Source organism: Rhagoletis pomonella, unplaced genomic scaffold (genome assembly GCF_013731165.1).
Source record: "Rhagoletis pomonella isolate Grant_MI unplaced genomic scaffold, Rhpom_1.0 Rhpom_scaffold_00097, whole genome shotgun sequence".
Classification (NCBI taxonomy): domain Eukaryota; kingdom Metazoa; phylum Arthropoda; class Insecta; order Diptera; family Tephritidae; genus Rhagoletis; species Rhagoletis pomonella.
The window spans coordinates 88,330-115,013 of NW_023458651.1; the positions used below are offsets into that span (position 1 = coordinate 88,330).

Genomic DNA, 26,684 nt, shown 5'->3' on the forward strand with positions numbered 1-26,684 from the left:
GACCTGAGTATGCGGTATAATCTTCAGACTCTTCTTTGGCGATTTATAAACATTTATAACGCACACTGAATATTGACTCTTGACGATCAAAAAGTGTTTTCAATTGCCGAACTGTATATTGGAAATCGCAGTCTTTAGGTAGCTTAGGTAAAATACAATACAAAAATACAAGCGTCGTTCAACGATTTCGCATCTTTCGTAAAATGCTGTTCATACCTGCTGAACCACTTTGAGAAAATTTGGTTATTATCTGGGTCATAAATGAACTCATGAATACCGCCAGAAATGATGTCTGCTAATGCCTCGGGCTGCTGTTGTTGCTGCAAACTACCCCCTTTGTTGTTCTGTATTAAACTCGCCAGCATTTCAATTAACCGCTGCTGCCGTTCTAATGCTTCCTGTTGTTGGACCAACAATTTTGCCACTACGCTGTCCAATGCCATTGCGTGTGTCGTCGGGCGATGCAAAACCCTTTTGTAAAATATGCGCCAAGTTAACTTTGTGCCTATGCTGCTTTTCTATCTGGTACTCTTGTTGTTTGCTCGTTGCTGTTGCTGCTATCTGAGTGCACAGCTACCGGTAACCCGTTCGATGTACTCGCCTGCGCTGCGTTTGTAATACCGCTACTTGTTTTGTGTTGCGCTGCTGTATGTGTTTGACTATCCGTATGCGATGCGCAAACACCGATGAACAAAAAATACCGCTGGGTTTGATTTTGACTTTCAACGCAACATTTAAAGGTCGATGGAGCGCTAGTGTTTCCGAGCAAATGCAAACACCGTCACTTTTTTTTTTTTTTAATTATTGCATGCTGCCGACATCCTCCTCGCCACTGTTACGGTTTTACCTTGATATTCGAGTGTTAAAGTAAAAGAACGCAAGAGATTTAGGTATTGCTCTTAACACTATTTATTAACGAAGAATGTAAGATAGATATTTACGTATGGAAGTTTAACCATTAACAATAAAATTTATATAATATATAATGTCAACAGAGTAGGACGTGTTTTTGCGTGCTCCTAAATAATTGCATTTATCTTCGGAAATACTGATATTTGCCAAAAGTCGCTGCTTTACCGGTGTACGTGTGTGCTGTGGGTTTCTTTTGCCGATACCTGTGCAATAAATTACCTGTCCTGTGTTACCGCCCGCTGTAGCTGATAGTTAAATAAGCAGAATAGCAAAATAGCAACAATGTCGGTAACGCGCAAAAATTCAACAAGAAAACCTGCATCCCCCTCTAAAACTCCTCTCACACCCGCATCAGCTGTATACGACAGAATGGAGAAGAAATTTGAAGAACAGAGAGACGAAATCGTAAAACAGTTGACTGCAGTAATGATGGCATCAGAAGAGAGGGTAATGCAGAAGATTGGTGAGCTGGCTGCTGAAGCGGCAAACTTGAAACTAACAATAGCAGCAATCGAGAAAAGAGTGACTGCAGTAGAGAACGCGTGCGCTGATGTTCTCACTCTTCGTAGTGAGTTGATTGCTACCCAGGCTCAGCTAAGTACTCTTGAAGGCAGCGCTGTTTCAACAGACCTGATAATCAACGGAATACCTCAAACAGCGGGTGAGTGTTTGCCTGAACTCTCTTCGAAGATTTGCAGTGCGGCTCATCATAAACCTCCACCTTTGCGTGATGCTTTTCGGCTGCGGAATGCAAAAACTAATGGACAAAAAAATAGTAGTGTTTGTCCAATTGTTGTTAAGCTGTTCTCTGCGCCTGATCGTAATCAGCTCTTAAAATCTGTTGCTGTGTTCTGCAAGAGTAGAAAGAGATCTCTTGCGCTCTCTGACATTGAGTTGCCGGGTTACGGTTCTGTCTTTGTGCATGAAAGTCTATCAAAAAAGCTGCGTGAAGTGATGACATTTGCCTCTGAGCTCAGGCGGAAGAACCAGTTAGCGTCGGCGTTCTCCTTACGCGGGAAAGTTTTTGTGAGGCTTAAGGCAGGTGGAGAGGCTAAATTGGTGAGCAGCAAAGCTGAAGTGAATGCTCTTATCGGCAGTAGAGCGCAGAAATAGTAGCATTAAGTTTATATATGTTTGTCTGGAAATTTGTTCTTTATGCTGTATTTAAGTTATTGGAGTCATTTAGTTATGTATTTTTTTCTTTCTCTTTGCGGCCAATTCTCTTAAGTAGTTATTTGTTTACCTTTTTGTTTCTATGTCTCAGGCTATTTTTCTTGACTTATTGTTATTTTCATTTATTCTCATTTTTCCTTTTTTTCTTGTTTAATTTAACTTATTGCAATCACATCTTTGACATGCATCTGTGTTTCTGTTATGTTTTTCATGTGTTTAATGCCATTTTTAGTTGTTCCTTCAACAGCTCAGTGTGATGGATTTAAAGCCCTCTAGGAAATCCGCCTTCAGTATTAATGAAAACCAAAAGGTATTTTGTGCAAGCAATATAATGGTCTTAAAGTAGTGCATTTTAATGCGCGGAGCCTGAACAGCGAAATACTGGATTATGTTAGGGATATATTTGGTGAATCGGATATAGATGTCATTTGCGTCTCAGAAACTTGGTTTAATACTGATGTTTCTGATTTTTACTATAGTATACCAAACTACAGTCTTACTCGTGTTGATCGAACAACAAAAAAAGGGGGAGGGGTTGCAATCTATTGTAAATCCACCCTGAAAATCAGTGTTTTAGCAACATCAAAAAACACTGATACAGAATTCATTATTGCCGAAATTTCAGACAGTGTAACAAAAATACTAGTGTCCTGTGTATACAACCCTCATAGATGTTGCATGTTAGATTCGTTTTTTGTTGAGGTGTCTTTGTTTATTATTGAGTATGAGCGTTTTGTTATATGTGGTGACTTCAATGTCAATTTGCTTATGAATGACTCATATGCCAATAAACTACTGGATCATGTATCTGCTGCAGGTCTTGCTGTAGTTAACAAATTCATACCAACAAGATTTGCGCACAATTCATGTCCTAGTTTGTTAGACCTCATTATCACGTCAAGCCTCGACCATATTCTTAAATTTGACCAAATAAGTTTTATCTCCGACCACGACCTAATATTTTGTGCACTAGATGTAACGTTTAATTGTCCTGCTGATAGTGTTACTTCTATGTATCGTGATTTTAAGTCTGTAAATGTTAATGACCTGACTGATGATCTGTTAAATGTTGACTGGGATGCATGTTGGTTTGTTGAGTCGGTAGATGCCAAACTTGACTTTTTAAATAAAACTATGTCTGAATTATTTGATGTCCATGTTCCTCTTCGTACTGTTCGCGTTTTGAATAGCACTTGTCCGTGGTATAATAGTAATGTCAGATCAGCTATAAAAGCTCGTAATAGATTATATGCGAAATGGAAAAGAACCAACACGGACTTCGCTTGGTTGCAATACAAACTTGCCCGAAATAAAGCTACCACCATTGCAAGACAAGCGAAACGGTTGTATTGTAACTCCAAGTTGAACCCATCACTACCATCAAAAGACTTATGGCGCAATTTGGGAAACCTTAATGTGCATGGAAAACATAAAACTGAGTGTAAAATTTACCCTAACATTCTAAATGAATATTTTATTGGTGCCTGCAAAAGCGGCGACAGTTCTCTAACTCAAAACTTCAATAGCCATTTTGCACTGAGAGAAAAGTTTCAATTTAATGGAGTTACAGAAGCAGAAGTTATGAAGTCAATTATGAGCGTCAAGTCTAATGCTATTGGTGAGGATGGTATATCCTTGAAGTTTGTGAAACTTGTGCTGCCATTCATTCTAGGAACTCTCACACATATAATCAATCACTGCTTCACAACTTCGTGTTTTCCAACGGAGTGGAAAAAAGCTGTGATTATTCCTGTCGCTAAAAAGAATACCGCCTCTGAACCTAGTGACTACAGCCAATAAGCATTTTGCCAGTATTCTCAAAAGTGTGTGAGTCTTTGATGGCAGAGCAAATTTCATCATTCGTTCAAGAAAATAATCTTTTATCTCCGTTGCAGTCAGGATTTAGACCAAAGCATAGCTGCTCTACAGCTATGTTCAAAATGCTTGACGACATAAGAATACAGTTTGGCAAAGGTGACTTAACTCTTCTCTGCCTTCTTGATTTTACTAAGGCGTTTGATTTAGTAAATCATGGCCTGCTTTGTACAAATCTTAAATATTACTTTGGATTCTCCGATAGCTCAGTTAAACTTATGACCAGCTACCTTGAGGGAAAAAGTCAAAAGGTGATGTGCCAATCTGCGTCATCAAAATCCTGTATTGTTGCCTCCGGTGTGCCGCAAGGCTCCGTGCTTGGTCCCCTTTTGTTTAGTCTTTTTGTCAATGATGTATTTTCTGTTTGACAGTATGTTAATGTCCATGCCTATGCTGACGACATTCAATTGTATTTGTCTAGCCGTGTCGGCCTTGTTGAAGATTTGTGTTATAAAATAAATAGTGACTTGTCTGCAATATCGCAATGGTCCCGTGATAATTGTCTTTGCGTAATGCTGCGAAGTCATATGTGTTACCCATTAGTAACAATGTTGTACATGTTGAGGATATTCCAAAAATGTTTGTTGGTAATAGTGTCCTTACGTTTACTGACAAAGTTAGAAACTTAGGCTTCGTTGTTAACTCTATGTTGAGCTGCTCTGACCATATTAATAAAGTTGTTAGTAATGTGTATTTTGTTTTACGTAGATTGAGAATGTCAGCTTCGTTCACGCCTTTAGAGACTAGGAGAAAACTAGCAATTCAACTCATTGTACCACACATTACGTACTCTGAGCTTGTGTATAGTAAACTTGATTCTACTTCAAATCACAAAATTGATGTTGCGTTCAATAATGTTACGCGTTACGTTTATGGCCTCAAAAATTATGACCACATCTCTTTCTGGAAAAACAAAATTCTTGGATGCAGCATTTTTGAATATCTTTCGGCCAGAAACTGTATATATATTTACAAGCTCATACAATTCAAAACACCGAAATATCTTCACGAGAAGTTAGAATTACCTAAGTCTTGTAGGCATCAAAATCTGATTATCCCTAAATTTTCCTATTTGCACTCATCTCGGCTATTTTTTGTTAATGCTGTGAGGCTGTGGAATTCCATTCCTGATACTATCAAAGCTGCGTTGAATAGGAGCAACTATAAGAAAGTAATACACAAGTATTTCACCTCTGTGTGATAAATGCGATTGCAATTTAACAGTTCTCTTTTCTCTATTTATTTCTCCATCTTTTTTTTTATTTTGCTTTGTGTTTTTCTTTTTGGGTTTCCCAACTGCAATGAGTGACTATTAAATGACTACTATTTAATCTTACTTTTATTTAATTTTTATTTTTTATTTTATTTTTAAATTTAAGATAACTGTTTGTATTTAAATTTATTGCTATTATATTTTTACGTTAGATTTAAGATAAGTCTGTATCAGACGATTTTGCGTTTTAATTTTGTAATTGAAAGCTGTTGATGTACTACAAAAGACTGAGTCTTACAGGTACAACCTCATTTCTTAAATAAATAAATATATAAAATATACAAAATCGTGCTCCTTACAACGCGGCGTGTACGATGGGGATAATTCTCGGAGTCACAAAATGTCAAGAATGCCCTTAGTGACACTGCGCGTTTAGGGTTGCCATTAGTGCATGATATGCTGCCAACAACGTCTGACACCGCATCCACAGTAAATTTTCAATTCCTAAAACCAAATTGGTTGGCCGATATGCCCACTTTCTCTTAGAGCTATAACATGATCCAGCATTTTACGTGCTTAGTCTAGCAGGCAGATAGGCCGGTATTAAAACAAGCTTTTGCCTCTTCCAAATTTTAAGGAAAAGTTCCATTTGTGAAACATGTATTACAAACATGTCGGAATGCGGGAGCGCACTGCTGGACTGCAGGCTTAAGAGCTTTGTAAAGCACGCGATCGGGTCCATGCGCTTTCTTTACTTTCTCTTTAGCTGGAGTGTGATATCTCTTTCTCCGTTACAGGGTCAAATACGCGCAATGGATCCTCGTCCATGATGGAAACTAACAGTCTCTGTATAGTGGAAGTAGTGACTACAACGGACTTTAAGAATGCAGCGTTTGTTGGAATCATATTTCTGCCACCTTTTAACTTTTTTGTGACAATTTTATATGCCGAGCCCCAAGGATTTCGTTCAGCATCATCGCTAAGTTCTTCAGTGCGTCGCGTGCACTCTTATATGCCTCACGACATTCCAAAAAGTTGTTTCTTTCCCTCTCTGGGAGTTTCGCCTACGTCTTAAATATTCTCTTCGGTAGTCAGATATATTATCATTCCACCAGTAAACCGGCTGACGGTACGTGGTGGGAGTTCTCCTGGCCATAAAGGCATGCTTTGCGTAAATCGGCCATAAGGTGTTCCGCCATGTAGTCTGCTAACCCTTGGTAAACGGTGGATGGTAGGATGCTGGTAAACAAGCCGGAGTCGAAAGTACTTGTTTTCCAGCCGTGCGATACTCCGTAGCTAAGAATCCGCTTAGCCGGTTCTCGTCTGTAATTGATACTGCAAATTAGAGCTGAGTGATCACTTTGCGTGTAACACGTACTACTTTTCCAGTCCGCGAATCTGTATAGCCCGGAACGGATGAAAGTCAGGTCTATATTGACCCAAACCTATTTCGGCTAAAAGTGGGTTCAGAGCGCGTGTTTAATAGGACTACGTCCAAACAGGCAAAAGCCTCCAGAAGAGCCCTACCCCTTGGGCTTGTTCTGCGGCATCCTCACTCTTGCCACCACGAGTTGAAGTCGCCTGCTATGAGAACATTTTGCCTGCCTCTGACATCGATTGTAAGCTGTAACACTATATCTTAAAATGTCTGTATATTTATGCTTGGCGCAATGTAGCAGCTGTATACAAATATGTTGTCGATTTCAGCACCCACGAAACCATTTTCGGGCTCAGCACCTCGCATCCAACGAGCCGGGTTCCCGCATGACCAGAGGTCTGCTTTACCGCTTAGATCCTGAAGCCAGCAATTCGACGGCTTCGATTTGTATGGTTCACTTAATATTTCGACAACAATTTTTCCTCTAAAATTATTTGCTACAGGATGTCCTACGCTGCTAGACTGTGGTTGAGGTTAAGCTGCAAGAGTCTCATTATACCTTTATTTTGGTGCCTCCTGCCTGGTGGCTGGTAGGGTTGCTACCGCGTTTTACACATAGTAAGAACCGGGGTGCGTTTGTGCAGATTCTCTCTGCATGCCCAGTTTGACCGCATTTGAAGTACGATGTTCCAAAATCGTCACTGCTCCGACAGCTCTTGGAGATGTGGCTGAACTTAAAACATTTGTAGCAAGGTTTAGGCTGGATTTTGTGTCTTATTCGACAGATAACACAGCCAATTCTGATCTTACCTTGTGCTACCAGTTTATAGGCGAAGCTTTCCGGTAGGAGTAATGTTGTGGTTTGTGTACCCCCGTAGGCTTTTCGCATCGACCAAATGTCAGATACTTTCCATTTAAAAAGCCACACTGGCCATTTAAGGCTTAGTACACCTCATCGCTTGTCGTAACCTCGTCGATGTCATGGATCTCTATTTGGACCATTTCAGAAAGGTCCTGACCTCCGCCTTACCTGCTAGTACCTCTTCAACTGCTTATTGGAGTTTCGCGCATTTATGTCCTCAGCCTTGTTCAGCTGGAACAGGAGATCGGCACTAGTTGTTTTTTTCTTATCTTCCGGGAAGTTTCACTTAAGCCTTTCATGCTTGCCTAACTTTTCACCATTTTCAAAATGCCAGCATAAGAGCATTCGCCATAGGATTTGATTACAATGGCGCTGGGCGAGTTAGTTTTCTTCTCTGCCGTTTTTTCGGTTTCACCCTACTCCTCTCCGCATGCCGGACACTCATTTGGTACATCTGCGTTTAGTCTGCTCAGGTACGAGTTTAACCTACTGCAGTAGCCAGAGCGAAGTTGAGCTAATGTTGTTCTGATCTCCCGAGGCAGATGAAGCTCCGTCTCTTCAATGTCCGGTGGTTGTGCGCCTAGAACGGCATTCACAGGTCTGGGTCTACAAAACTCGAGACTGACTCCCTGTGATTGCTGTTCAGGGCCTGTCGATAAGCTGACGGGTCCTGAGATTGTTGTTTAATGAACCTATGGACTTCGTCCGCCAGTTCGTAGAGATGCCTCCTGACGTGCCACTGGTGCTGCGTAATTTAAAACCGGCCGACCGATTGCCTTGTATGTTGCCAGAAACGTTTCTTTGTCTTTACCCCATGTACTGCCGGCTAGCGACTTGAGGACCTTGTTGCGGCTCTGTACTTTGTTGACAATAGCGGTTGCGTGCGCTGAGAAGGAGAGCAGACTGTCGAAGGTTACTCCGAGTATTTTGGGGTTATTCACCATCGGAATTGGTGTATCATCGACGTGAATTCCCAGCGGTAGTCTGACTTCCTTCGCCCAGGTGGTGATCAAGGTCGCAGAGGATTTCGTAGGGGAGAGGGTTAGGCTCCTTGCAGTGAAGAAGCGAGAAAGCTCGGAGAGATACCCGTTTACTTTCGAACACAAGTCATCAATTCCATTCCCAGTCGCCATGATCGAGCAATCGTCGGCGTAAGAGACAATCGAGACTCCCTCTGGTGGTTGAGGGAGCTTTGAAATATAAAAACAGTAGTCGAACGCCCTGTTTTATTTTTCTGAGTTTGCTCGATTTGTCTCTAAACAGATAATTCGCCGACCACCGTTTGAGCCTCTGTGGGAGAGAGGAAGCCTCTATATCCTCTAGTAGCGTGGAGTGGCTGACGGTGTCAAACGCCTTTGACAGGTCCAACGCTACTAGAATAGTTCTCTCACAGGGACGGTTGCGGTTAAGGCCACGTGTTATCTGAGTGTTCATCGGGTGTGGGTTCGATCATTGACCGATCCCTTTTCCCAGCTTTATCGCCTTTGACTCACCGGTATGTCTGGGTCGATTTCACAGAAGAACTTACTGGAGTTCTTACTGGATCGTTGCCTTCAACCGATTTCGAAAGAATGCGTGAATATGTATGTACGTCCACATGTATGTTGGGGGACCACTCTAATGTACATATACTTTCAAAAATATTTTTGAAATCTCAATTTACTTTTTCTTGTTACTGACAGACATAGTAGGAGTTAAATTACGTTCTCATTGCGCCATAAATTCGAGTTTAGCGTTTTGTGTTTATGATCAACTGTCAAGTGTTCACATTGGAGTGTTAAAGGAACTCAGAGCTTAATTTGACATTTGTTTGATTACTTTTTCTTATTCTCATTTAGCCTGTTCCCGTACTACAGGATTTAACACACACACACATAAGTCTAGAATACCAACCGTTTAGCTATAAAAAAAAAAACAAGAATTGAGGAGCCATACAACTTTTTACGATGATTTCAACCATACCAAAAACCAATAAAAGAGGTTAAAGCTCAACTTTTCTATTTGTTATGTGTTTAATATCTCGGAAACTACTTGACCGATTAAAAAGTTATTGATGCTAACTTGAAGATAATTTGAATACCTTTTATGCGACGTATATATTATAACCAGTTTTAAAACTAATTTTATATAAACGCCATTTTAAAAATATATATTTAATTTTTTTTTTAATTATTTCCGGACCAAAAATATAAAAAGCATATAAATTCTACAACATGGAAGACAAATTAATTACCTTTATTTTGACGTCATTAGTTTTTTAATAGGTTATGTTGATCAGAACATATTAATATAAAAAAAAAACCACAAAATTTAACTTTAACCATAAATATCTGCTTTATTTTTCACCTCCGCCAGATAATTTGGATAGGATTGAAATCAGCACAAGAAGTTCTATCGCCTAGCTAGATAGTTGATATTCTAAACTTATGTGCACGGAACGACCTCGGACTATTTCTGATTAAATACTGCAGTACGGGAACAGGCTAACTGTCGGGAAGTTGGTTGCAGGTTTGGATTATGAAGGCACAAACCAAATTAAGTCAAAAAGAGGGTTGCATTCCCATAAACTCCAAATAAAAGTGGTGTTTAATGAGAGTTTAACCAAATTTTTTGTATGGTAAACTCAGGGTTTAAGAGTAGAGTTTAGCGTTAAACTCCAAAATCGCCCATAAACTCGAGTTTATGGCTCAATGAGAACGTAATTAGTCTGTTCCTTTGAACTTCGGACTAAAACCTGTGGAACTGTCAAACTACAATTTTACTCTCTCAAGTGAGAGTAAAAGGAGAACAGATGCAGAAGTGAACGGGAACGCAAAAAGCACTATTTCATGTAAAAACGTCAGTCGGTTTGTTTACATATCATTGGTACAACACTGATTTGGCTGAAATATCACTAAATAATTATTAAAATCTATACATATTCAAATATTTCGTTGTTTACTTCCATTTTTTTACAAATACAAGGTTTTTTGCTTTCACCGCTTTCTGTTTTTGTTTGCACATGCAAATCAGCTAATCGTTTGACACTTTTCATGAACTTACAGGAAAAAAAAACTCCGGACTAAATCCTGTAACTTCTGACTAGGAACAGTTGCTCAGTTACTCTCTCAAAAGTGTTCCCACTTACAGGTTTTATGTCAATAGGAACGACTTCCTGTAAGTTCTGACTAAATCCTGTAAACCGGACTGCTATTGGAACAGACTAGATATTAGCAAGTTAACCTTCGAATAATTTTTACTCCAAAAACATCTTAATTGAAGGCACATTTGGAAAATACGCCAAACTATCTAAACCTTTTTGTAACTACTAGTCCTTATAACATTACATATACCTGTAAAATGCTTAAAAAAATGTTTACTAGAAGTGTGTAAAACTCCTGATTTACTACTTCTAATGAGGATCCTTCTTGTAGTGAGAATTTCCTGAATTCAATGGCGTCCCCAGTTTTGCCAGATTGGCACGTTGCTTAAATGTTAACTATTTTATTAATAACTCGCTCAGTTTTGAAGTTATATTACTAAAATTTTGCACATGATCATTTTTTAATATTACCTTAACTATTCCATAAAATCATCGAATTCGGTTCGCTATAACACGTAGCTCGCATACAACTGGTTGTTAAGAGACGTTCTTTTCCAGTTCCTTTAGTTAAGTAGGTAAGAAATTTAGTACTGTTTTTATTCATCATAAACGCTGTTAACTTTGTCTTTATAATAAAGCTAGAGGCCAAAATGCCAAATTTTAGTAAAATAACTTCGAAACTGAGGGAGTTATTTATAAAATGTTAAAACTTAATCAAATTTTCAAGTAACGTTATCTCGAAAACCGGAGCCAACCTGGTAAAACGGGGGATGCCATTGAATTTAGAACGTCCCAATTAAGCGAGTTCAACTTTCAAAATCTTTGCTCAAATTTAAAACTTGCACAGCATAATTTAAAACCAACTTATTCTTTCGTTTTCTATTTCAACGACCTAAATGTTTATTCCTCGTCTAACTTTTGAAGCATTTGATGAAAATGAATTACACTTATATTTTTCGATTTATTAAGAGATTACGAAAATAATCATATTTAAAACATAGGTGTGCTGACAAATAAAAAAAAATAAACTTTTTTAAAGTATACCTGTCTTTTAGATTTGCCCAATATTGTACATATTATTTTCTCACCCTTTTAATTCTCTGCTAACAAACTCATTTAAAGCATGAAAGAGAAAGGTAGGATGACGAGCGTCATTCCAACTTGAATTAAGATGTGTTGGTATTTGAAAAATAAATTGGGACGTGTGTGGGTTTTTTTTGCACAGAAATAAAAAGAGTGGGAAAATACCTTTCTATTGAGACCCCATAGGTCTAAACCAGAATAGTTTTGGCCCATTTATTCAAGTTTTTCGTAAATCAATCTTTGAAAAATTTTAAAAAACACCATCAAAAATCTCATTACTACGAATCCGTTCAAACGATTTTTAAATATTTTTATGTAGATTTTTTAAGCTTAATCTGTTTTATAATCTGAAGACATTTTTTTCAAATAGTTCTTTAAGAAACTATTTTTATTCATAAAACACTAAATTTTGGGAGGTATTTTCAAATCGGTCCAGCTCACGTAAATCTTAATATTTCTCCGAAATATTTTGGCGGACGTCTTCAAATATAATAAATTTTGTAATCCCGGGGGAAACAACGCAACTTTTTTTGGTGATGCAGTCTAATGTACATATATTTCCATTGAATGCAAGGTATAAAAAAAAATTCGGAACTTACTTTGAAATTGTCTGAACTTAAATTGTAAATTTATGAATTTGAATAGAAAATTTCCTGAATTTGAATTGTAACTTTCTGAATTTGAAATGGAAATTCTCTGAATATGAATTGTAACTTTCTGAATTTGAAATGGAAATTCTCTGAATATGAATTGTAACTTTCTGAATTTGAAATTAGAGTTTCTGAATTTGAAATGGAAATTCTGAATTTGCAATGTAACTTTCTGAATTTGAATTGCAACTTTCTGAACTTAAAATGAAAATTCTGAATTTGAATTGCAACTTTCTGAACTTGAAATGAAAATTCTGAATTTGAAATGGAAATTCTGAACTGGAATTGTAACTTTCTGAATTGAAATTCCAACTTTCTGAACTAAAACAGAAAAAAGTGCAGACCAAAATAGTCTCAAAACTGAAACATTGTAATGAATGAAAATCCCTCAGTTGGGCCACACAAAATTGGACGGGCAAGATTTTTTCACACAAATCACTTTTTAGGTTTACAACCATAAAAAAATACATAATTTGAGCAATTTTAAAAAATTCTAAGTTTTACAAGAATTATTGTTACTAACTTTTTTTTATGAATTCAGTAATTATAAGCAAATGAAAATATTTATTACTTGTCGATCATATTTTTTAATCGTTTACATTGAATATTGAATTGAACCTCTGGACTTCATCCGTCAGTTCGTAGAGATGCCTCCTGATGTGCCTAGGCGTGGGCTCTTCCGCAAGCAGTTGCCCATTTGGGTGACCACTGCTTGCAGAGCATTGTATTGTGCTCCTTGATCGGCAGCAATTTCGCCTCGTCGTGTAGGTGGTGTTCAGGCGACATCAGAAGGCATCCAGTCGCTGTCCGTAGTGCGGTGTTGTGCGTCGCCTGCAGTTTCATCCACTGCGTCCTACTAGTCCCAGGCGACCACAGTGGTGCTGCGTAATGTAAAACCGGCCGACCTATTGCCTTGTATGTTGCCAGCAACGTTTCTTTGTCTTTGCCCCAAGCTACTGCCGGCTAGCGACTTGAGGACCTTGTTGCGGCTTTGTACTTTGTTGACAATAGCGGTTGCGTGTGCGGAGAAGAGGAGCAGGCTGTCGAACGTTACTCCGAGTATTTTTAGGCTATTCATCGTCGGAATTGGTGTATCATCGACGTGAATTCCCAGCGGTAGTCTGACTTTCTTCGTCCACAAGGTCGCACAGGATTTCGTAGGGGAGAGGGTTAGGCTCCTTGCAGTGAAGAAGCGAGAAAGCTCGGAGAGATACCCGTTTACTTTCGTATACAAGTCATCAATTCCATTTCCAGTAGCCACGATTGAGCAATCGTCGGCGTAAGAGACAATCGAGACTCCCTCTGGTGGTTGAAGGAGTTTTGAAAGATAAAAGTTAAACAGTAGCGGGGAAAGGACACCACACTGTGGAACCCCCTGTTTAATTTTTCTGAGTTTAATTTGTTTTGTCTCTAAACTACAGATGGGCACGGGCCGGAATATTTGCTGTCAGCACGAACTCGTGCTGGCCAGGGCGTTCAGTATAATTTCATAAAAGCCCGTTGCTAATACTAAAAATTGAGATGAGCTTTTGTTTTTATACAAAAAAAATAGTGCATATTTAAAACTCTTTTGATAAGAGAAAAGCAAAAAAAGAAATATTTGGAAACCGATAGAAAATATATACTTAGTAGTTTTGTTTACATACACATCTGTACATAAAATAACTTCCACTTTTTCGACTTCCCAGAAAATATATTATAAAAATCTTTGATGTAAAATATTGATTCGAAGTAAATATACATATGGACATAAACACAAAATTAAAAATATGTACATATGTATATGTACATACAATAAAAGTTGGCTCTTTATTTCCGGGCTGGAGCGTGTCCCGTCGTGCCGAGCCGGGCCGGCCTGGGCCCCACTAAAATTCTTAACGTGCGGGCTTGTGCGTGTTTTTGAAAGTCGATTTTGCACTCGTGCCGGGCCGGGCCTGAAAATTTAGGCCCGTGCCCATCTCTACTCTAAACATTACCGACGAGTGTCGACCACTCAGATAATTCGTCGACCACCGTTTGAGCCTCTGTGGGAGAGAGGAAGCCTCTACTACGCTACTAGAATAGTTCTTTCACAGGGACGGTTGCGGTTAAGGCCACGTGTTATCTGAGTGTTTGTGGGTGTTCATCGGGTGTGGGTTCGATCATTGACTGATCCCTTTTCCCAGCTTTATCGCTTTTGACTCGCCGGTATGTCTGGGTCGATTTCACAGAAGAACTTACTGGAGTTTTTACCGGATCGTTGCTTTCAACGATTTCGATTACGTATGTATGGAGGACTTGATCTCGGATGATGAGAGGGCCATAAGTGCAGCCTGACTATCACTTAGTAGAAGTATCCTTTCATTCCTATAGTTCCTGCGAATGTTAATCTCAGCGCACATACTGATGGCATAGACCTCCGGTTGAAAGATGCTAGGGAAGGTTCCCAGCGGCACCGAAAGCTTCAGGCTGGAGCCGTTCATGCCTACTCCAATCCCCGCAGGTGTTTTAGAGCCGTCCGTGTACCACTGTATTGTGCTCGCCTGTATGTGACTCTGCATAATAGAGGTACACCAGGTCGCCTTGTTATAAGTGTGGGTCCTGAAATTTCGTTTGAAGACCATATCTCTGCTAATATCTTCCCTGGGGATCAAAGCCAAAAGGAGCTGGTTACCTAGCTTGGCCCTGTTCCTAGATGTTAACACCTTGCCTTTGCTGAAGCCCTCTCTCGCAAAGTTAAAGGGGGTTCGCTTTGCAGCCTGTTCAATTGAGAGGTGCAGTGGCTCACGTTCCAGCATTACCTTCAGCGCTGCCATCGGGCATGTGCGCATTGCTCCCGTAATGCAAACACATGCCAGACGTTGAATCTTAGAGAGGGTCTGCCTCGCCGTTCCCATAGTAGTCCTGGAATACCAAGCCACCGCACCATAAGTCACTATAGGTCTCACTATCATCATCATCACATCCATTTGAGGATCCTTGGAGTGCACCCCCCAGGATTTACCCGCTAGACGTTCGCACACCATCATCGCTCTCGTGGCATTAGAGGTGACCGCATCAACATGGGCCCTCCACAGAAGCTTGGAGTCCAGGGTAAGCCCCAGATACTTAACCTCTGTGGCGACATTGATTACGGCCCCGTCCAAGGTCAAGTTCCTTATCCCCTGGAGCTTTCGTTTCTTGGTGAAGCTGTCTTAGAAGGGTTGATATTTAAACCTACGTCTGCACACCACCTTTTTGCAAGGTTAAGACCTCTTTTGACGATGTCACAGAGAGTACTTGCGCACTTCCTTCTAGCGATAATCACTATGTCGTCCGCGTACCCTTGGCAGCGGACGCGCTTGTTAGTAAGTATCTGTAGGAGTTCGTCCACAACTAAGCTCCATAGTAGAGGAGATAATGCCCCCCATTGAGGGCATCCTTTTGTCGTTGGTATTTGAACGATGCTATCACCGACTTCAGTTTCGGCGATCCTGGTCTGAAGTAACCTTGCTATCCATCTTCGGATGGTTGGCTGAACATTATGTTTCTGAAGAAATCTGTCGACTCCCAAATAGGAGGCGTTATCGAAGGTCCCCTCGATATCGAGGAAGGCACAGAGCAGCACCTCATCACACTCAAAGGCCCCTTGTACTTTCTCCGTTAAGGCATACAGCGCAGTATCCGTGGATATCCCCACCCTGTACGCGTGCTGGTTGGAATGCAGAGGGGTTTGTTTCAAAGTGTTAAACCAGATTTCATGGTCAATAATTTTCTCCATAGCCTTTAGCATATAGGATGTGAGACTTATCGGCCTGAATGACTTGGCAAGAGAGTAATCTCTTACCTACCTTCGGGATAAAGATAACCGTGGCCCTCAGCCACACCATGGGAATGTGAGCCAGTGCTAGACTGTCCCTCATAATATCCACAAGATGTGGAAGTAGGAGTTCCCCGCCCTGCCTCAGCAACACCGGACATACACCATCCAGCCCAGGGGTCTTGTACCGTTCAAAGGAGTCCAAAGCCCACCGCACTGTTTGCGGGTTTATGAGGCTTTTAGCCAGCTTTCAGTCCGGTGGGGATGGCCTGAACGCACGGATCATCGTGTCCTCGGCGGTGGGAATGGCGTCCAAAAAGTGGGCCGACAGCAGGGCGAGTGCCCTTTCCTGTTCAGCACCTGAAAAAGTCCGATTAGGTAGCCTAATAGCCAGCCTGGTCCCTGTGTTGTCTCTCGCTAAGGCTTTATGTAGCCTAGCAGCTGCAGGAGTAGATGGGATGTTCTCACAAAAGGTCCTGAAGCTGCTACGCTTGGCCTTTCTGATCTCCTTATTGTATTTTGTCAGACTGACTGAGTACTCCTCCCAGTTCCCGGTGCGCTTCGCACTGTTGAAAAGTCTTCGCACCTCTTTCCTAAGAACTGAGAGTTCCCGTGACCACCAGGGAGACTTAGCTTTCCACTTTGGCTTTGACACGGGACAGCTGGAGGTAAAGGCATCCAAAATAGTGCCGTTCAGCTTGTTGACCCTGTCCTCTAACTCCATACAATCCACCTTTCTATGTTGTGCCTCATGATTCAATAATACAAGGTTAGATAATTATTGACAGCCGCGGTTTGACACTCCCTTACAAAAGGTTGCATTTACGAAGGATGGGTAGTAGAAAAGTACCCAAAATAGGCAAATAGTAGTGGAATTCCTTTTGTAAATTCTAATGTATGTGCAGGAAATCTAGCATTTTAAACGAAATATTGAACGAAATGTTAATATATCTACGTGAACTACGCAATTTTTGTGTTATTTAGCCGTAAAAAACTGCAAAAAGACTCAAAATTAAAATAAAACTACTATGAGATTGATGTAAACATCAAATTTAAAAACAGTTTATGTTTTCATCAGTTAAATATGCATATACAAATAAACATACTGCACAAAAGCTGATACTTCTATTTCACACCAAAGCTACACTGTTTCCATGTAAATTTGCAAAGAAGCAACACGGTGCTATTGCTAAGGGAGCGGTGCGAGAGAGACAACTGTCAGTTTATCGAACCTTGTATTATTGAATCATGGTTGTGCCTCTACCCTGGTTAGGTTCAACCTAAGTACCTCTTCATATTTACCCCAGTCTGTTTTCCTGGGGTTTCTCTTTGGGTGACCTGTCAGAACCTCAGCTCCCAGTGCAAATCGGATAATCCTGTGATCCGACAGTGAGGGTTCAGATGAGACCCGCCACTGAGCGATCAGAGGACTGGCCAGTCTGTTGCTGAGAGTGATGTCAAATACCTCCTCTCTGACCCTAGTTATGAACGTTGGTTCATTACCGACATTGTGGATGCACAGGTCTTCACTAATAATGTATTCTTATAGGCACTCACCCCTATGGTTTGTGTCCGAGCTGCCCCACTCTATGTTGTGGGCGTTCGCATCGCAGCCGAGAATCGCCGGAAGTCGTTTCCTGCGGCAAAATTCCAACAGCTGCTGTACCTCACGAGGCGGCTCGTTGGCGTTGTCCCCCGGAGAGTAGGCTGCAGCCAAGACCACCTCCAGTTCCTTCCCGTTAACCTTTAAAGTAGCTTGGACCGCTACCAGATCCTGTGTAAGAAATTCTGTAATGCAAAAATAATTAATATTATTCTTCAGCACTACGCACGCTCTGGGCCTCTCGCAGGAGAGGTCCCAAACTACCTTATTATTGTTATGGTTGAGGCCCCTCACCTGGCCTCTGTAGGTTCACGGTTCCTGTATCAGTAGGATTCCCACCGCGTGATTGACCTGGGCTACTGTTAGCGCTGTTGGGTTCATAGTTGGGGCTCGTCCTCGATGTCCGTGAGCGGTACCTCTCCCTCGCCTCCTCTGTCGAGTTCGAGCATGCCAATGTCTGCTAGGAGCTCCTGTGTGGTGCGCACGTAGTCAGTGGCACTTGGCCCGGGAGCACTCACAGGAGCTCGTGCCTGTGCTGTCTCTGGTGACTGATTGGTCGGTAGGGCCGTGGTCGATTCGGACGCTGGGGCAGCAGTGGAGTCAATAGCGTCGTCGCCTGAGATCATTGTCTTCAGCGCCGCATGAAACCACCTTCCACGCAGCCGTGTGGATACCCCCATTCTGGGCCTGGATGAGCCCCAGCGCGTACTCAGCCGATTTCTCAGCGCATCTTGAAAGGAACACCGAGATATTATGCACCGGCGGGATGTCCTCCCCCCTCTTGGTGCATAACACGGGCCTCTCCCACGCCGGAGGGGGTGGGAGCCCCCGCGGCAGTTTGGGGGACGGTGGCTCAGGTGGTGTGACCTGTACGCTGGTGCGTTTTAGTGTAGCTGTTGATGTACCTGTTATTGTACCTGTGGGTTCCCCGCTTCTCCGCCATTTGGCGGGCGCGGGTCTCTGCTGCTGTTGCCCGCTTCTCTGCTTTTCAGGAGGCGCGGGTCTCCGATGCTGTTGCCCGCTTTACTGCTTTTCAGCAGGCGCGGGTCTCAGCTGCCGTTGCCTGCTTCTCTGCTTTTCAGTAGGCGCGGCTCTCTGCGGCCGTTGCCTGCTTCTCTGCTTTTCGGCAGGCGCGGGTAGTTCACCTCTCTGCTGCATACCAGCGGTTGCAGTCGTCTTACCTCTGAGTATACGCTCTTCGCTCTCCAGTACCTCCTTTTCCACCTCTTGCCCTACTTCCGCCATCGCGCGGGCTACGCTCGGCGTCTTCCCCTGCGCTAGGTACCCGAGATACCACTTGACTCCCGACCCACACAGACCAGCTCGATGGTGGTCGTCAAGGGCTCCCGGTTGACCGGAGGGCGGTAATGGAGGCGGTCTACACCTGCGGCTTCTCTTTTTGCTGTCTTGCAACTGCCACCCTGACTCGTGCGAAGAGGTCCGACTAGGAGACCTGCGGTGCCTTCTAGGGATGTTGCGGATGTGGAATTTTAGACATCCGCGGATGCGAATATCTAACAGCTAACATCCGCGGATGCGAATGCGGATGTCAAGTATTTTTAAAAAACAATTAGAATCTTGCATAATGGCGAGATCGTTGTTTAAACAGCGCACACAGGCCAAACCAGATAAATATGTCATGTTGTTTCATAATTTAGAGAACCTGTAACTTTATCAGCACTTTTCGATTTTAGTTTTTGTATTTCATTTTTAATACTTTCTTCTGCGACTGCTTTGAAAAATTTGTGCTTATAGCGAGCTAAATAGGTGGATATGGAAAATAGATTATTATTTTTGAAAAAATTCTGTTTTCAAAGTCATGGTTGCCAGCCGAATCGGATCAGAATATTGTTATTTTTTTTAAAGCACCCCGTTTTTTATAAGCATTATAAGCATTTGAATAACAGATAGTTACGTAATTCTTATCTAATTAAAGGTCAGACCTATAGCTTTTTAATTATTTGAGCATCGATTCTTTTTATAGCTAGATGTTGATAATTTCTACTGGAAATCCCTATTGAAGGAGCTTACTCATTGACTTTAAATAGCAAATAAGGGACAGTTTTACCATAGAAGTTTTTAGCCAAGGATCCAATGTACATATATCCCTATGAAAAAAATATCCAACAAGTAAACAAAACTACTGTTTTTAAACTTTTTGCTAAAAATAAATTCCCCAAAGAGCCCCATTTGAAATTATTCAAACGAATAAATGAAATAGGTGGCATACGCGGTAAGTCTGACTCGCGAGCCATTTGTGTACGTGTTGACTCGCCCTCGACTACACACAGTTGAATCATTCAGAGTCATGCCGGGAGTCATGTTGGTGTAACTAACACATCCCTCCAGTACTGCCGGAGTCAATAGCTACTTTTGAACCGCTTCTGCACCGACTCCTAGGTAAGCTGCTACTCTATTAACCCGTGGTAGTGCACATGGTAGCGCAGAGTCGAACCAGTCGGAAGCAGAATAGCGAAAAATTACGACAGAGGGCGCCCCTAAATCACGCAAGTGACTACTTTAGTAACAGTGCAGAGACATTGCCTTGTAAAAGTAATCGCTCGGTCAATCGGTCAAGTAGAAGTGGGAACTTTTATGGCTGCCCATTGATAGCTCGGTTATATAGCTTAAGAAATAATATTATTTTAAATACATTTTCATCAAAGTTGATAAATATGACATTTGACCAGTTTTGTTACACAAATACTCCTACAACTGTAGCGATACTTGCTGCTTATCCACTTGCTATGTAATTTATAATTTTAACAAATGATACTGTTCTTTTAAACATCAAGTTGTGAAAATAAAATGTTAGTTTGTTCAGAAGTTTGAAGAGAAACATCTTTTTCTCAAATATATATTATCTCTATATATTGGTGACCCCGACGTGATGTTCACCTCTCCTGCAGTAACCCGAAACGCTGCACGAGCACAGAACGCTCCAAGGAATCAAGTTACTGAAGATGAGTTTGCCGACGCAAGAAACATTGTTGAAGCAGATCTTCAGCTCTCTTCTCATCGGGCAAGCGGCTTTGCGACTCGCGTTCAGGTTCCTAAATTGCAAGGCTATGAAGTGAATAATGTGGAATCCTGGTTTCGTCGTTTGGAATCCTTCTTCATGCTTCAAGGAATCGATGCCTTGCCATCAGTACAGCAAGACGATGAAATATTTCACATCACAATCATCAATTTGGATGAGCGCTTGTATGACCAGGCGTATGATGTTATAACTAACCCTCCCACATTCGAAAAATTCAAAACTCTCAAGGAAACAATTGTCGCAAAATTTTCGTCATCGTCCGTCGCACGTTTGGAGCAATTGGTATCAGGTATTCAACTGGGGGATAACAAACCCAGGCCACATGTTAACCCAGCTTCAACGCACAAATGTGACCAGAGACCAACAAATCATCAAAGATTTTTGGTTGCAACGTTTACCTACTGCTGCGCGAGCAGTCGTAGCTGGTGTCGCCAAGAGTAGTTCCATGATGTCTGTGGAAGATCTTGCTCTTGTAGCTGACGAAATTAATGACAATATTAAAAAGAATGAAGTGGTTGCTGTCGATTTTCAGTCTACCTCTTCCAACATCAGTGCCATTCGAGACAACAGTAAATCCTTATCGGAGCGTGTTTCCAAGATTGAGAACTCAATTTCTCGTTTGGAAAACAGTTTTGAAAGAAAGTTCGCTAGCAATCAAGCTCAATCTTACACTCGTGGAATATCAAATTCATTCTCCAAAGAAGATGAATCTAAAGTTTGCTGGTATCATGCCAAATTTGGAGGAAACGCAACTCGGTGCAAAACACCATGCTCATTTAGTTCAAAAAACTAAATAGGTCGGCGATGTCCACCTCAAACGTCGCCGAAAACGAAACAGCACAGCATTTATTCGACAATAATGTCAACGATCTGCCCTCTTCATCTATTCGCCTTTTCATTAAGGATCGATCTTCAGGACATACTTTTTTAATTGATACTGGAGCTGACGTTTCCGTAGTCAGTGCATCTTCCTTTCAAATTTCACATGTAAAGAAGTCCTCATCTGAAATTTACGCAGCGAATAACACCGCCATTTCAACTTTTGGAATCATTAATTTAACAATTGATTTAGGTTTTCGTCGGCCTTTCGAATGGAAATTTGTTATCGCACAAACAAACCACAACATCATCGGTGCAGATTTTCTCAATTCTTTTGGCATACTTGTCGATGTCAAGAACTCTCGTTTGATCGACAATCTCACAAAGTTAGAAACACGTTGTCTTCATGCTCGTGGTGTCGGAACAACATCAATCAAATCATTTGATTCATCATGCAAGTATTCGGCACTTTTATCAAATTTTTCTGATATAACACAACTGAATAAGATTGCTGCGCTATCATCCGATGTATCAACGATGCACGTAATTGAAACTCGCGGAGCACCTATAACTGCTAAACCTCGAAGACTCACGGATGAGAAGCTTAAAGCTGCCAAGGAAGAATTTGCTTTTCTCATGAAAATTGGTATTTGCAGACCATCGAAAAGTCCTTATGCATCACCCTTGCATATGGTTCGCAAGTCAAATGGTACATGGCGTCCTTGCGGAGACTATCGTGCACTGAATGCACAAACAGTACCGGATAAGTATCCACTTCCACATATCCAGGACTTCAGCAATATTATGTACGGCAAGTCTATTTTCAGCAAAATAGATTTGAATAGGGCGTATAATCAAATACCCATCCGTGAACAAGATATTCCGAAGACAGCGATAATTACGCCATTTGGTCTTTTTGAGTTTACTCATATGACGTTCGGGCTCTGTAATGCTGCTCAAACTTTCCAGCGTTTTATGAACGAAGTATTGCGTGATTTGGACTTCACGTTTTCATACCTTGATGATATCTGCATCGCATCTGCATCGCCTGCTCAGCATACCAAACATCTTCAACAAGTTTTCGAACGGCTTCGAAAATTCCAGCTAACACTTAATCCATCCAAATGTGAGTTTGGAAAAAATGAATTAATTTTTCTAGGGCATTTCATCTCAGCGGAAGGCATTCGTCCTTGCCCACAGAAAATTGAAATCATCAAAAATTATCCACTTCCTACAATTGCTCTGGAGCTGAAGAGATTTTTAAATATGATAAACTTTTATAGAAGATTTATTCCACGCGCTATTGACCATCAACAACCTCTTATTAATCTAATTAAGGGCAACAAAAAGGACAGGACCCCAATCAAATGGAGTTCGGAAACCATTCAACACTTTGAAGCTTGCAAAGAAGCACTTATTCATTCAACTCTTTTGGCACATCCCAAGTTCAATGCGGAGATTGTTTTGTGTACCGATGCAAGTGATATAGCTGTGGGTGCTGTTCTACATCAACTTAATGATGGGCTACCTCAGCCTCTTGGTTTTTTTTCAAAGAAACTTTCTAACGCCCAGAAAAAGTATAGCACCGATGACCGTGAGCTGCTTGCCATTTACCTTGGTATCAAGTATTTTCGTTTCGCAGTGGAAGGTAGAGATTTTGTTATATGGACCGATCACAAACCTCTAACATATGCTTACACTAAAAAGCACGACTCTTCGTCTCCACGTCAAATTAGATATCTCGATTTTATCGGACAGTTTTCTACTCGCATCGTTCATATACCTGGAGGAAAAAATATAACTGCAGATACTTTATCTCGCATTGACTCTTTAAAATCAAACAATAACGTTATTAATTTTGAACATATTGCGGATGCTCAACGAAGTTGTCCAGAATTACAGGATTATCTTAACTCCTCCACAACCTCTCTAAAGTTGAAATCCATTCAACTTCCAGATTGCTCAAAACCAATTGTATGCGATTTTTCAACACAATACGCTCGACCTTTTGTACCAAAGTCATTCAGGAACAATGTGATATTGAAATTTCACAAAATTGCGCATACAAGTGCTAGATCAACTTTCAACACTGTTCGACAACGTTTTGTATGGCCATACATGCAAAGAGATATTGCAAGGCTTGTCACTAACTGTATTCAATGTCAACGATCTAAGGTTAGTAGACATTCAATATCGCCCTTTGGTAAATATTGTTTGCCATCACAGCGATTTGAGCATATTAACATAGATCTTATTGGTCCGCTTCCACCATCAAATGGATTTCGATATTGCCTTACAATCATTGATCGCTATACTAGATGGCCTGAGGCAATTCCTATCACAGATATTAACGCAAAAACTGTCGCACAAGCATTAATCAGTGCTTGGATTTCACGTTTTGGAGTGCCTATCCGTTTAACTACCGACCAAGGAGGACAGTTCAATTCAAATCTTTTTAATGAACTTTCACGGATACTCGGAATTGATCACCTTCGGACTACCGCTTACCACCCTCAATCTAATGGCATTATTGAACGTTGGCATAGAACTTTAAAAGCATCGCTAATGTGTTTTGATACTCTTAAATGGACTGAGCATTTACCGATTGTACTTTTGGGCTTAAGATCAACATTCAAGCAAGATATCGGATCCAGTCCTTCGCAAATGGTTTACGGCACTGTACTTAAACTACCCGGCGAGATGTTTATTGATAGCCTTTTCAAGCCACAAGATGAATTCGTAAAGGAATTTATTGAACTGATGAGATCCGTCCGTCCTGTAGACACAGCTCATCACTCAATTAAAAAACCGTTCATTAATAGTAGATTAAATGATGCGACGCATGTTTTTATTCGTGTGGACAAAGTACGTTATTCATTTACACCACCATACGATGGTCCATTTGAGATAAAGAAACGTTTTCCTAAATTTTATACAATTTTGGTTGGAGATCGGCCTGTGAATATATCCGTTGACAGGTTGAAGCCCGCTTTCATTACATTGGATAAAGCTGATAGTACAACTTCAAACAGCACTTAATCAGTTCGACTTCCAAAAATTAATTATTGAAAGTCTGGCGGGGGAATACTGTAGCGATACTTGCTGCTTATCCACTTGCTATGTAATTTATAATTTTAACAAATGATACTGTTCTTTTAAACATCAAGTTGTGAAAATAAAATGTTAGTTTGTTCAGAAGTTTGAAGAGAAACATCTTTTTCTCAAATATATATTATCTCTATACAACCACAGGCAAAAATATTGGCTACAATATGTAATTTTTTTTTGCCACATATACGTTTTATCGGTCCACTTGCAAAATATTCGCATTCGCAAAAGCTCCGCATTGATTATTGCGAATGCGAATGTTAAAATTAATGCGGAAGCTCCGCGGTTGCGAATGCGAATGCGAATATTCGCAACAACCCTGGTGCCTACTACTGGAGCGATGCCGACCCTTGTATCGGCCTCGGCTCCCAGAGCGGTCACGGCTCCCGAAGCGGTCATGACTCCTGCTCCCTTAGTGCCTACTGAACGAAGCTGCGCCCGATCCACGCCGCCACTGCTAGTGCTTGGGATCTCATCTTCTCTGGCGTGTTCGATAAAGAGGGCAGCCTCCTCCTCGGTTAGGCTCTCAAGGAAGCTTCCCCTGCGCCTGGTGCCTTTACCTTCGCCTAGCAAAGTACTGCCGAGCTTGGCCGTCGGTGCCTTTTGTGCTACTGACATTGCTGTCTTCGTAGCTGCTACTGCTGTTGTGCCTGTTAGTGTAGTTGTAGCTTTTAATGTTGTTGTAGCTGTTGCTGCTGTTGTGACTGTAGTGGTTGCTGTTTTTGCGATTGTTTTGGTTGTTTTTGTGTTTTTTAGTTGTGATCATCTTGTTCGTACGACTGTCTGCTGGGCCAAACAAGCTCAGCAGTCAAAATATTAAAATGGGATCTCATCTGGTCTGCCGCGCCAGCGCCCCATGTCGCGGTAATGCCACCGTTACTCCTCGATGCGGTCCGGTGTCGAAGAGGCGCCGTTATAATACAGCGATGAAAATGAATTACATCTATATTTTTCGATTCATTAAGAGATCACGAAAAAAATCATATGTAAAACATGGTGTGCCGACAAATAAAAAAAAAATAAACTTTTTTTTAAAGTGTACCTGTCTCTTAGATTTGCCCATATATTGTATATGGCTGTTTCCATCGGAAGGTCCACCACGACAAAAAAAATAAAAGTCTTATATCTAACGTATTTACGGGCCGAATTGTCTGCTTTTTAAAATATATACTGGCTATGTAAGTAGAATCATGTTTGCGTAAAATAGTCTTCCTACGTGCGCCAAGGTTGAGATATTTCGAAAAACCGTATTTATGGTCCGATTTGGTTCGAATTTGGCGTATCTAGTTGAAACATAATAAGTCATAGATTTCCAACAAATTCGCCCTGAATTGGCGCTGAAGTCAAAATATAAACTACATATATTCTACATAAAATACATGTTTTATTTGCGTTAAAAATTCATTTAAAAGCAATATTAACAAAAATATAACGATGGAAATCTATGACGTTTCACACTTGGGGTTGTAAAAGAAAATTGAAAGAAGTTGCATTAATTCAAAAAACTCAAAAAACAACTAGAATTCCTCCAAATCATATTAAAATAAGTTTCATGAAAATAGCCATCCACAATTTGCAGAGTTTTGCGATTTTGTAAGAAAAGAAAAAATCTACTTCCATTTTTTGTCACGTAACGACACTCTCTTTAAATGCTTATCTTTCAGGACCAAGCAGTTCGATTGTTTTTATTTTTCGGTTAAACATAGAGCTAATTATGTGCTATACAATGGCCCAAAAAAGTTAAAGAAAACAAATGGTATTCCTTGTTTGTATCACATTGAAACGTACGACTGTCACGTATGCGACGTATGGAAATACCCATATATTATTTTCTCACCCTTTTTATTTCTCTGCTAATAAACTCATTCAAAGTATGAAAGAGAAAGGTAGGATGAACGAGCGTCATTCCAACTTGAATTAAGATGTGTTGGTATTTGAAAAATAAATTGGGACGAGAATGGGTTTTTTTTTTTTGCACAGAAATAAAAAGAGTGGGAAAATACCTTTCTACTGAGACCCCAGAGGTCTAACCCATAGTTTTGGCCCATTTATTCAAGTTTTTCGTAAATCAATCTTTGAAAAAGGTTTAAACACAGCATCAAAAATCT

The 26,684-nt window shown here is 40.8% G+C and overlaps 1 protein-coding gene across 3 annotated transcripts in view; it reads left to right on the top strand.

The window, feature by feature from the left end:
• LOC118749963 (rab3 GTPase-activating protein catalytic subunit-like) overlaps positions 1–26,684 on the top strand; it is a 173,664-nt gene that overhangs the window by 82,187 nt on the left and 64,793 nt on the right. Inside the window, exon 4 of one of the 3 annotated variants that reach the window (XM_036484718.1) lies at positions 9,769–9,972. The exons of the other annotated variants lie outside the window; for them this stretch is intronic. Coding sequence (XP_036340611.1) covers positions 9,769–9,772 — 4 coding nt within the window. The 3' untranslated portion in view covers positions 9,773–9,972. Of the gene's footprint in view, positions 1–9,768; positions 9,973–26,684 lie in introns of those variants that run through there. 3 annotated transcript variants of the gene reach the window in all.